General features: G+C 55.8%; 1 protein-coding gene across 1 annotated transcript; it reads right to left on the reverse strand.

The window, feature by feature from the left end:
* Positions 1 to 5,370: 5,370 nt before the first annotated feature.
* On the reverse strand, positions 5,371 to 9,327 carry LOC135405501 (zinc finger protein 239-like). Its single transcript, XM_064640203.1, has 3 exons — positions 9,174 to 9,327; positions 6,483 to 6,558; positions 5,371 to 6,294 (listed from the first exon to the last, which is right to left on the reverse strand). The coding sequence occupies exons 2-3, from the start codon at positions 6,529 to 6,531 to the stop codon at positions 5,456 to 5,458; spliced, it is 888 nt and encodes a 295-aa protein (XP_064496273.1). The 5' UTR covers positions 6,532 to 6,558; positions 9,174 to 9,327; the 3' UTR covers positions 5,371 to 5,455.
* Between the last annotated feature and the right edge of the window lie 1,892 nt (positions 9,328 to 11,219).

Raw genomic sequence — 11,219 nt, forward strand, 5'->3', positions numbered from 1 at the left:
GGCCTGATGGAAACAAAGGAACCTCCTGGGAACAAAGGGACCCTGGACACTGCCTAAAGTCAGGGAGACAAGGGAACCCCAGGACACTGTGGAATCTCCTGGAATCCAGGGGCCATTGGGATACACTGGGGCCTCCTGGAACCAAAGGGAACATGGGACACTGCAGAACCTCATGGAATCAAAAGGACCCCAGGATTTTGTGGAACGTCAGGGAATCAAGGGGCCAGTGTGACATCCCAGAACCTTTTGGAACCAAAGGGAACCAACGGGACATTGCGGAATCTCATGGAATCAAGGGTCCATTGTGACACTGGGGAAAATGATGGAATCAGTGGGCCATTGTCACACTGCAGGGCCTTTTGATGCCAAAGAACTCTGGGAAACAGTGCAACCTCATGGAATCAAGGAGCCATTGTGCCTCTGTAGGGCCTTACAAAGCCAAAGGAAGCCTTGCACACTGTGGAACCTCATGGAATCAAGGGACCACTGTGATCTTGCAGGGCCTCATGGAACGAAAGGAACCCTGGGATTCTGCAGAACTTCATGGAATCAGGGGGCAGTTGTGACACTGCAGGGCCTCAAGGAATCAAATGTCCATTGTGACAGTCTAGGACCTCAGGGAAGCTAAGGAATCCCTGGACACTGTGGATACTTATGGAACGATTGGTCATTTGTGACTCTGTACAGTCTCATCCAACTGAGGGGCTGTCTTTGTTTAAAGACAAAAATTGGGGTGGGAACTCCAATGAAAGGAATCCCTCCCTTTTTATTTCTTACCAATACAGAGAGATAAAACTCTTAAAATTAAGAGTTTACTGACAAGGAAATAGCAGCAACCACAAAGATATACAGGGAACAGCTGACCCACAAGGAGGGGAATTCTTTGCCCACATGGCACCCCTGGAATAAAGGGGGGAAATGGTGGAGGGTCCTCCCTGATAACCACCCCCCTCTGCCCCAGCAAGCCAAAGGAACTCTGGGAAATGGGGGCACAAGCAGAAGCACGTTCCTGGGCTCAGGGTCACTCTGGGGCTCTCCCCGGCCGTGGTGCTGAGCGAGCTCAGCGCTCGGGGCGGCAGCAGCAGGGCCCCGGGGCAGGACGGCACCGTGGGGACTCTCCAGGCACCAACCCCGGGGTCCAGGGAGGAGAAAAAGTTCCATTTGCTGCCTGGCATTTTCCTTCTTTCTTCCCCTCCCTGCCCAGCCCCAGCGTGGGGCAGGCATTCCTTCTTAAAGAGACAGTCCCTGCAAAACAGTGTTGGAAAAACAGCCTAAAATACTGAAACTCCTGAAACCATGACATTTTCCATCTCTGTATTCTATTCCCTTTTTCATTATGCAGTGTCCCAGGGATCTTTGGTTCCATGAGGCCCTGCAGTGTCACAATGGCCCCTTGATTCCTTTGTGCCACTGGACACACCCCATAATCCAGCACAGCCTGTGGGGCTGTTGGTCATGGCCAGACAAGTGATGTCTGTCTGGAAAGAGGCACAGTTTTAATACTTTTATATTATTTTATATTATTTAAATACATTTAAATAATATTTAAGCACATTTTCATTACTGGGTCATTTGAGTACTTTTAAGAAATGGCAAGTTTTCCCACCATGACAGAAGAAGAATTTCCTGGACGTGTGCTGATGGCAGGAGAAGAAATGCTGATCTGCCCCTCTACCTGTATTACCACTATTCCGTCTATAACTTCATCTCCCTCTCTCTTCAGGTGTTTCCACGTTTCCTGTTAAAATGGCCCTGTCTAAGGACATCTCTTCAGCAGACTTGCTGGATGTGTGTCCTTCCTGTTGCTCCCTGATTTCCTCTTCCAGTTGCTCTCTGCTCATTCAGTGCTTCTCAATTGACTGGTTTCATGCTTTGAGCTTCAGGGAGCTGCCCAATTTTTCATAAAATTAAACAGCACATTAGTCAACATCTTAACTGTGTTTATGGCTGGCTGCGTGTGTGTGGTGGGGTCCTGGGTCGGTTGGGAGTCCCTCAGGAGCCCCCCCTATACGCGGTTCAGGACCCAGCCATGGTCACAGCAGGAGAGGGGAGAGAGAGTGGGGGAGCCTGCCGGCACTTGCTGCACACCCATGGAGGAGGATAGAGCAGCTTCGCAGCCCACAGAGGCTTTTACGGTCCAGGTTTGGGGGGGAAGGGAAGGGGGAGGGGGGCTAAAGGGATTGGAAGGGGGGCACAGGGCAATGGGAATGGGGGAAGAGAGGGGAGGGGTATAGTGTGGGCCATGAGGTCCTCTGATTGGCACAAGAGAGAGCGGGGTACTCCTGCAGGAAGTGTCACAGGTGAGCAGTGCCCCTGGAGATACGTGGTAACTCAGTGGAGGAAGGATATGGTCAGGCTGAATAGTGGCATTCCTTTAGAGTCATGGGGGTCCCAGCCAAGCTGGGGCCTTGAAAGGCACCCCAGCCTTGCATTAGTACAGAGGCCAGAACGGTTGGTCACTTTGTCTGCTTGTTTTTGGCTCACCTGTGGCTACTGCCCAGGTTCGGCATGTTCTGGGTATATTTGCTTTGCTCTGTTACATCCTGATAGGGTGGGCAGGACAAAGGGTTGTTCCTGGGGATCTTGTTATGCTTGTATATAAATAGGTGATAGTAAAGTAGGAAGTGAAAGACTTCCCAAACCGTTCTAACAGGAACATAGCCCGTGTGCCCCTGTGTGGTTACGAGCTATGCTGGCGATGGTACAGCCTTCGGTAGGGTCGCCCATGCCAGACAGGTCACAACAGCAGGGGCAGGTACAATACATCCGTGGGCAGGATGAGCTCATTAGCCTTCTGGCAGTCATCCTAGGAGAAGGACAACTCTAATCCCAAACCCGGGCAGATGGAGCTCTTTTAGCCCTGTAAGGCCATCCATCTAAGAGAAGGTCACTCTAATCAAACCTACATCCTGAGGACCTCGCTGCCACCGTCCAAGCTCGCTCGGCCCTGGCAGATGAACCTCAGGATTAAAGGGTGGGTTCAGTTCCGCGCAGACTGCATCTCACCTAAAAAATCCATTGCACAGGCTTGAAGGCTTTACCCACATGCAAAAAGTCCTGTAGCGATGGGCGAGGGTCGAAACGGCAGGTGAAAGTGTAGCAGTTCGTTTGGATACATGTCCGGAATAAAGACAAGTGCCAGAAATATTCAAACACACAAAATATCTTTTATTACAGCGAGAATAAAAATAATAGTAATGAACTTAGCAAGAGGAATTAAAAACTAAAAAAGGATACAAAATAACTACCTTATCGGGTGGCATTAAAACAAATACTACAAACAGCATTTAATACAGTATTAACTAGTGAAAAGGGATACAAAAAAAGGATCTTAACACAATATTATGGATAACACCATATTGGTTAGTAAAGAGGGAAACTAAAGGAAAAATACTATAAACATAAAAGGGGAATTAAAGGAACACTAAAAGGATATTAAAAAGTTTGTTCTCTCAGTTGCTTCCTATCAATAACCTGTGCTGACCCACACAGACAGGCCAGGGCTGTCAGGATCTGCAGCAGCTGGTCGGTGCCCGTGCTTAGCGGGCGTCCCCGCGGAGCGACACAGTCTCGGTGGTAGGATGAGGATCGCTCAGCTCAGCAGCTCTGACACCCCATTTTATCAGTTCCACATTACACCACGTAGGGCCAGTACCCAGTATAAGGTGATGCCTGAACGGCAGCCAAAGCCCCCCTGATCATCACCTCATGGCAACAGTCTGTGCCTGCCCTACTTGTGGGGCAAGGGGCCAGCGACCCCTGCCCACATCATCTTCCTCCCATCATCATCTTTCTCACCCCTATGGATGACCTCTACCACTGTGTTTCAAGGGTAGATGTATCTATCTTGCAATATGTAGCAAAACCAAGGAAGAACTCAGCTCTGATAATAGGGGATATCAAGCTGACTTGCTAAAAAGCACAATGGACCTTCCAATTAGCCTGTGCCATGAAGTTACATTGTACCATACTCTGGCTGGTTTCACATCCTAATATGATCCCGTTCTCACGCCTCTGTGCTCCATTGATCATCTAATTCAAAAGTACCCCCCTTACAGCAGGGGCTGCAGGAGGGACAGGGGAAGCAGGGCCCATTGCTGCAGCTGGATTTGCTCCCCTGTAGCGAGCATATAAGGCCATCGTTATTTCCTTCCATGCAGCCCAGTTCTTAAATGCCTCCAACGCCTCCAGAACTCGCTTTTTTGATGAGTCCGTTTCCAGTTCCTCGCCAAGATCGTATCTGATGGGTTCCGGTTGATGGAAGTGCCGGTTCATTTGTGATGATCCAATTTAAGAGCGCCAACGGTTTATTTTCTGCTACGTCCTTGTCCAGCGTTTTTAAGGACTGGCTGACGGCTTCAGTTTCTTCTTTAATTTCTGGGGAACACCTCCCCTCGTGGGAATACATCCCTCCCATCCTAATAGGTCACCTCTTGTTTGCTGAAGCCGGATTTTTCTTCTTTTCTCCTTTTTCGTCCTCTTTCCCTTTTTGTCCTGTTTCTGCAGAGGTGACTGATGCGCATGATTTGTCGAAGAGCTCTTCCTTTTTCCTTGGAATTCCATCAGGACAGATGCCATGGCAAGATGTCCCAAGGCCTTTGGTCTCTGGTTACCGACGCCTGTTGAATGTCCCGATTGGGGCGGCCATTTAGAGCATTTGTCTTGCACGAACCCAGTCGACACGGGGGTGCAGTAACCCAATTAGCTTTATTAAGATCAACACAAGCTTAAACAGACACTTCAAACGGTGACATGGGACCTCCTCAAGCACTCCCATCCGAGCACTTCACTGCGCACGTGCGACAGAGACAGAAGGACTACGAGTCCCAGGATGCCCTTTGGCATTCTGCCTGGAATATGAACTGCTACGGGATTGAGCCACTTTGAGGGGACACATTGATCCCACTCAACTTTTGGGGTGCAGAGCTGGGAGAGACTGGAATGTTAATGGTCCATGGCTCCAACACTCTCCCGTTGCAGAAGCAGCGGGGGCTTTGCTGCCCAGGGGCAAAGGAACCGCCCGGGGAAGGGGGGAGAACATCCACCCCTGGAGGGGACAGGTTGGGCTTGGAGCCAGAGAGAGGAAGTGTTATTTTTATGCTTTTAGTTCACTATAGACAGGAGCCAAAACTGCCCCAAACCTACTCTACAGGGAAACAAAACTGATCTAAACTGAACCCTACGTAAAGATAGATAGATAGATAGAGAAATAGATAGATAAACTAACTCTAATCTTCCCCAAGGGATCAGTTAACAAGACCCTGGGTCACCCTCACTGTCAGAGGGGTCGGGACAGGGGCTGGACACGGGTCACCAGGTGTGTGCCCAGCATGGATCACCTGGAACAAGGGTCACCAGGTCTGTATCCAACGTGGGTCCTTCAATGGCTGATAGAGTTGCAGCAGCAGCAGCAGTCGAAGCTCTTCCCGCAGTCAGGGCACTCGAGGCGCTTCTCTTACCGGTGGGTCTGTTGATGTTTGGTCAAGGTACCGCTCTGGGCAAAGCTCTTCCCACACTCCCCACACTTGTAGGGCCTCTCCCCGGTGTGGATGCGTCGGTGAGTGACAAGGGAGGAATTCTGGCTGAAGCTCTTCCCGCAGTCGGTGCAGCGGAAGGGCCTCTCATCCGTGTGTGTCCGCTGGTGCAGGAGGAGATGTGAGCTGGTCCTAAACCTCTTCCCACATTCCAAGCACTTGTAGGGTCGTTCCCCGGTGTGGATGCGTTGGTGGACGAGGAGGACAGAGTTCTGCCTAAAGCTCTTCCCACATTCCCCACACTTGTATGGCTTCTGCCCAGTGTGGATGCGCTGGTGTAGGATCATTGTGGAGCTCTGCCTAAAGCTCTTCCCACATTCCCCACACGTGTAGGGGCGTTCCCCAGTGTGGATGCGCTGATGTTGGATCAGGTTGGGGTTGCAGTTGAAGCTCTTCCCACACTCCCCACACGTGTAGGGCCGTTCCCCAGTGTGGATGTGTTGGTGGATGAGAAGTTTGGTGCTGGCCTTGAACCTCTTCCCACATTCCAAGCACCTGAAGGGCTTCTCCCTGCTGGGAGGTTGCTCAGGCCCCACCAGGTCAGAGCTCCCCCTCAAGCTCCGGCCGCCTTCCCGGCACAGGCTGGCTCTTTCCTCCTCAGAGCACCCTGGGCTGGCTTTGGAGCCCCTCCTGCGGGGGGATCTCCTGCCCTTTTCCTCCCTGCTGCCTTCCTGCGCCGGGGAGCCCTTCAAAACGGCCTCTCCCACCAGGCTCTGCCGGGGGGATTTGTCCTCCGGGCTCTCCATCCTCAGCTCGGGGCCTGGGGCAGGAAGCAAGAAGGACAGGCAGGGGATTTGCCTCCGGCCCACAGGGAAGGCCAAGGACATCCCCCCAACTCCGGCCCCGGCAGGACGGCGGCGCCAGCGGGGTTGTCCTGCAGCCGGGGCCATGCTCAGCTGACAGAGCCAGCACAACACCCGCCCAAAGGGACACTGACTGCCTCCTCACCTGCCTGGGGGGCCCAAGGCATCTTCCTCTTCCTCGCAGCCTCCTTCATCTGGCCAAGCTTTGGGAAGGAGAAATCCTGATGGGGGGGGGGGAAAACAAGGGCTGAGTGTGTTGGCTTGGGGGTTCCTCCTGCCCAAGTCCATCTCTAGAACTCACCGGGCATCCTGTGACCATAAAAACCTCCAAAACACCAAGATTCAGCCCAGAAAAACCCAAACAATCAAAATTCAGGCAAAAGCTCCTCAGAAATAGTGAGAAAACTCCTGCCTGTCCAAACTGCAAAAAGTTGAGATTCAGCTAAAAAGTACTCTAAAATATGAAAATTAGCCCAAAAAATCTCTCCCAGGAGTTCCCCCTCTCTGGTCTCTCCCCTCTGGGGTTCAGAGGGTCTCCCCTGTCTGGGATGCTGGGGGTCCCATTTAGGGATGCTGGGAGTGTTGGGAGTCCCAAGGGTCCCTTCTCCTCTGACTCTCACCTTCAGGGTGCCACGTTCCCAGACATTCCCCCTCTCCAGGTTCTCCACCTTGCTGTCCCGGGGATCCCAGGGGTCCCCACTGTCCTACTGTGCTGCTCTGAACCAGCAGAGTAGTTGGAGAACAGCTGGTGGTAAAGTGTGGTCTGTGCCAAGTGTTTTAGGGCTCTTTGGCCCAAAGAAATGTCTGTGCCCTGAGAACATTGGATCCAGCAGCCCCAGTACCCCAGAGGAAGTTGGGAGCTCAGGGGGGCCACCCCCCTTTGCCAACCCCCCTGTGCCCAAAGACTCCCATGGGACTGTCAGACTGTCCAGACCACCTCCCCTTTTCCACTCTTCTCCCTGTTCCTTCCACTTTTCATGGTCCCCTCAATTCCCAGCCCGCCCAGGATAACTTCTGGGGTCCCAACCCCCACTTTTTTCTTCCCTCTCTCACATCATCCCCCCACTCCCCAGCCCCCTCATGCTCAGTTTGGGGGTCCCACCCTCCCCTTTCCCCACTCTTCTGACCTCTCCCACCCATTTCCCATCATCGCCCAAACCTCAGTGCCCCTCCCCCTCCACTTTTGGTGGGTACCCTCCTCTCCCACTCAGTTTGGGGTCCCACCACCCCTTCTGTCCTCTCTGACCCCCCTTTTCCCACCGACCTCCCCCTTCCCATCCCCTGCTCATCCGAGAGCTCCTCGCCCGCAGCCGGGGGGGCTCCCAGCACCACCAGTGCCCAGACAAGTCTGCTGACCCATCCCTGTCCAGTTCCAGCAACTGCTCGGCTCCAAGAGGCGCTGGGAGCAGAAGGCACCCCCCGTGTCCGTGCGGCTCCGCCTTCGCCGCCTCTTTGTGCCGGGAATTCCGCCGCGCTCCAGCCGCGGCAGCGCCGGGCGGGGAAGGCGCAGGGGCCGGGCGGGGCCCCCGGTTCCCCCGGGCGGTCCCTCGGGCCTTTCCCTGCCCGGGAGGGCGAGCAGCCCCCGCAGCCCCCGCTCCCTCGGGCCGTTCCAGCCCTCGTGGGCAGCGAGGGGCGCTGGATGGTCCCTACGAACCCCCTGCCCTCAGTCCCTCCTGGGCTGGCACATCTCCCAGCCTGTGTCACGGACCCGGCTGCTGCCAAGGGACGGCCCTGCTGCAGTTTGCACTTAAACCCAACAAAATGGGGTGGGGGGGCAGCCCTGGAAACCAGGGCTTTGCTCCCACAGCTCTGCGGGGGCTTCCCATGGGCTCTCAGCCTCCTTTGGGCATCCCCTGGTCCGGTGTGGGCTCCTCCTGGGCTGCAGGGGGGTCTCTGCTCCATCCTGCACTCACCCAGAGCTCCAGCTGGTTCCGTAGGGCAGCGATCCCCTGGTCCCCTGCCAGTGCAGGCACCTCACCAGAGTTGTTACTGGAGCTTATCTGGCCCCCTGCCAGTCTGGGACTCCTTCTCCAAACCACCAATCCAAGTGTGCCAAACGCCCTGGTTGGTCAGTGCCGGCTGGGGCAGCGGGCACTCACTGAGGGGATGAGAAAACTGCACCCGGGGCTGGGCTGAAAGAGGCTTCAGCACCACTTCTGATGGCCCAGGGGCAGCATCTGGCTTCTCCCAGACAGAGAGATGGCACTTGTTCCTCTGCAGGGAGTCAAGGGCAGGAGGGTGACTCCTGCTGCATGGATGGAATGGCAGAGGAGCCCTTGGGTCCTCAGGATGGACCAGCACTCGGAGATACAAACTGCCCTGGGGCGCAGGATGCAGCTGCCAGCACAGATTTCCCTGCAAAGTCTGCAGGGAGTTGAGCTCTGCAGAGGAGATTGTGCCCCATGGCTGGGGCAGTGGCTGCAGGGGGGGGATGGCAGCAGCTTCAGCTGCACGGCACTTCCTGGGGGGAGCTCAGCCCAGGGGGGACGGGCAGGGACCTGATGGGGATGGACAGGGGCCCAGCAAGGACAGCCAGGGCCTGCAGGGGAAGGCACAGGGACAACCTGGCCCCCCCACACTGCCAGGGCTGTCTCTGCTCCTCCTTGCAGGCTCCGTGGCCAGGCACAGTTGGTGTTCCTGGGTGCCCACCATCTCAGCACTTGCAGCCGCTCAAATCAGCGCCCGCAGCTCTGCAGCAAAGCCCCAGCTCACCTGGCACACAGGGGATGGACACAGCACCTGCTCGGGGATGGGCACACACAGCTTTGTGCCTTCCCCACCACGGGGCTCTCCTTCCTCAGCAGCACCTCTGCCTTGCACTTATTCTCAGCCTCACCTCAGGGACAGCTCTGGGCTCACCTCCGCGCCACTTCTCAGCCTCACCTCAGGGCCTGGGCTCAAGGACAGGAACCTGCAGGGAGGGGACATCAGGTGCAAGCTGAGGGCTGCCTGCCTGCACTGGCCTGGGGGCTTCTTTCTCCTTCTACAACCAGCCCAGAAGTCAGCCTGCTTTGCTAACACCACACATTTACAGACTAACCTTGCAGATAGATATGGACAGACATCTCTATCCCCCTGGGGATGGAGCCTCAAGCATGTGCTGCCACAGGAATGGCAATCAGAGAATCACAGAATCAGCCACGTTGGAAAAGACCTCCGAGATCATCAAGTCCAACCCTGGATCCAACCCCGCTGTGCTTCCCAGACCATGGCACTGAGGCCACATCCACTCTTACCTTCAACACCTCCAGGGATGGGGACTCCACCCCCTCCCTGCCCAGTCCATTCCAAGGCCTCATTACTCTCTCAGCAAAAAATTGCTTCCCAATATCCAACCTAAACCTCCCCTGGCACAGCTCCAGACCCAGCCCTCTTGTCCAACTGCTGCTTCCTGGCACAACAGCCCCACCCCCACCTGGCTACACCCTCCTGGCAGGGACTTGCAGAGAGTCAGGAGGTCTCCCCTGAGCCTCCTCTTCTCCAGCCTCAACACCCCCAGCTCCCTCAGCCTCTCCTCACACCACTTGTGCTCCAGAGCCCTCCTGCCTTCCAGCACATCAACACACCCCCAGCTTGGTGTCACCTGCACATTTGCTGATGAAATGCCTGGTTCTGCAGCAGCTGCAGATGCTCAAGGGGCAGCAGGACCAAGTCAGGGACCTGGGGGGGCCTGGGGGGCTTTGGGGTCTGGGAGGGTCCTGGGGGAGCTGGGGAGGGGCTTTGGAGATTTGGGGGTACAGACCAGGAGAGACCAGTACAGACCAGCACAGACCAGCACAGACCTGGACAGTCCAGTACCTCCTCACTGCTCCCCGGATCTCTCCTGGAGCTGGGCCACGTTGCTGTGGGACACCTGAGCCCCCCCCAGTGCCCTCCCAGTAAGCCCAGTGCCCCCAGTACAGCCCACTGTGTTCCTGTCCCAGGGTGCCGGGGGATCCCTCTTTGGGGGGGTTGGGAGGGATTTGAAGGAAGAGCTGGGGGAGGTTTGGGGGGATCTGGAGGGGTTGGATGGGGATTTGGTTGGGCTTTGGGTGCATTTGGGGGAGTTAAAAGGGTCTTGTGGGTATTGGGGGGTCAAAGGGATCAGTGGGGGGAGGGGATTAAAGGAAAAAAAGGGGAGTTGGGGGACATTTGGTGGGGGGATAATGGGGCCTAGAGGGGGAGAGGAGGGGCTTCCCTACAAGCAGGTCAGTCCTGAGACCCCCCCTCATGTCCCCAAGACCCTTTTGGTGTTTCCAATTCCCCCCTTGAACCCCCTAATTCTATTGCCCCCAAACCCCTCCCCACTGTCCCCAAACCCCATCCGTGATGTCCCCAACCCTCCATCTCACCCCAGGAGCCCCCCTGGACCCTCTGACCACAAAAACGCCCCCCCCATGCTCACAGAAAGGCCAAGGGCATCTGGGGACACACTGGGGACAGTTGGGGGGCTTTGGGGGGCACTGGGGGATTACTGGGGGATACTGGGACACACTGGGGGGAAGCAGGGGGCACTGGGAGGGAAGCAGGGGGGTTACTGAGGGACACTGGGAGGGCACTGGGAAGGACTGAGGAGTTACTGGGGGATTACCAGAACACACGGGGGAACAATGGCAGGTTACTGGGCCATACTGGGGGTTACTGGGTGCACACTGGAGCATTACTGGGCCATACTGGGGGGCAGTGGGAGGTCACTGGGACACACTGGGTGGTCACTGAGGGGGTTACTGGGCTGTACTGAGGATCACTGGGAGGTCACTGGAATATACTGGGGGCACTGGGATCCTCTTACCCAGATGTGGTACATCTCCCCCCTGCACTTTGGGGGGCAACCCCAGGACCCCTCCCCTGGGGGCTGGGGGACCCCATGAACCCCACTGCTGGGCTTTAGGGGACCCCCGGG

This window comes from Pseudopipra pipra, chromosome W (genome assembly GCF_036250125.1).
Source record: "Pseudopipra pipra isolate bDixPip1 chromosome W, bDixPip1.hap1, whole genome shotgun sequence".
Taxonomy (NCBI): domain Eukaryota; kingdom Metazoa; phylum Chordata; class Aves; order Passeriformes; family Pipridae; genus Pseudopipra; species Pseudopipra pipra.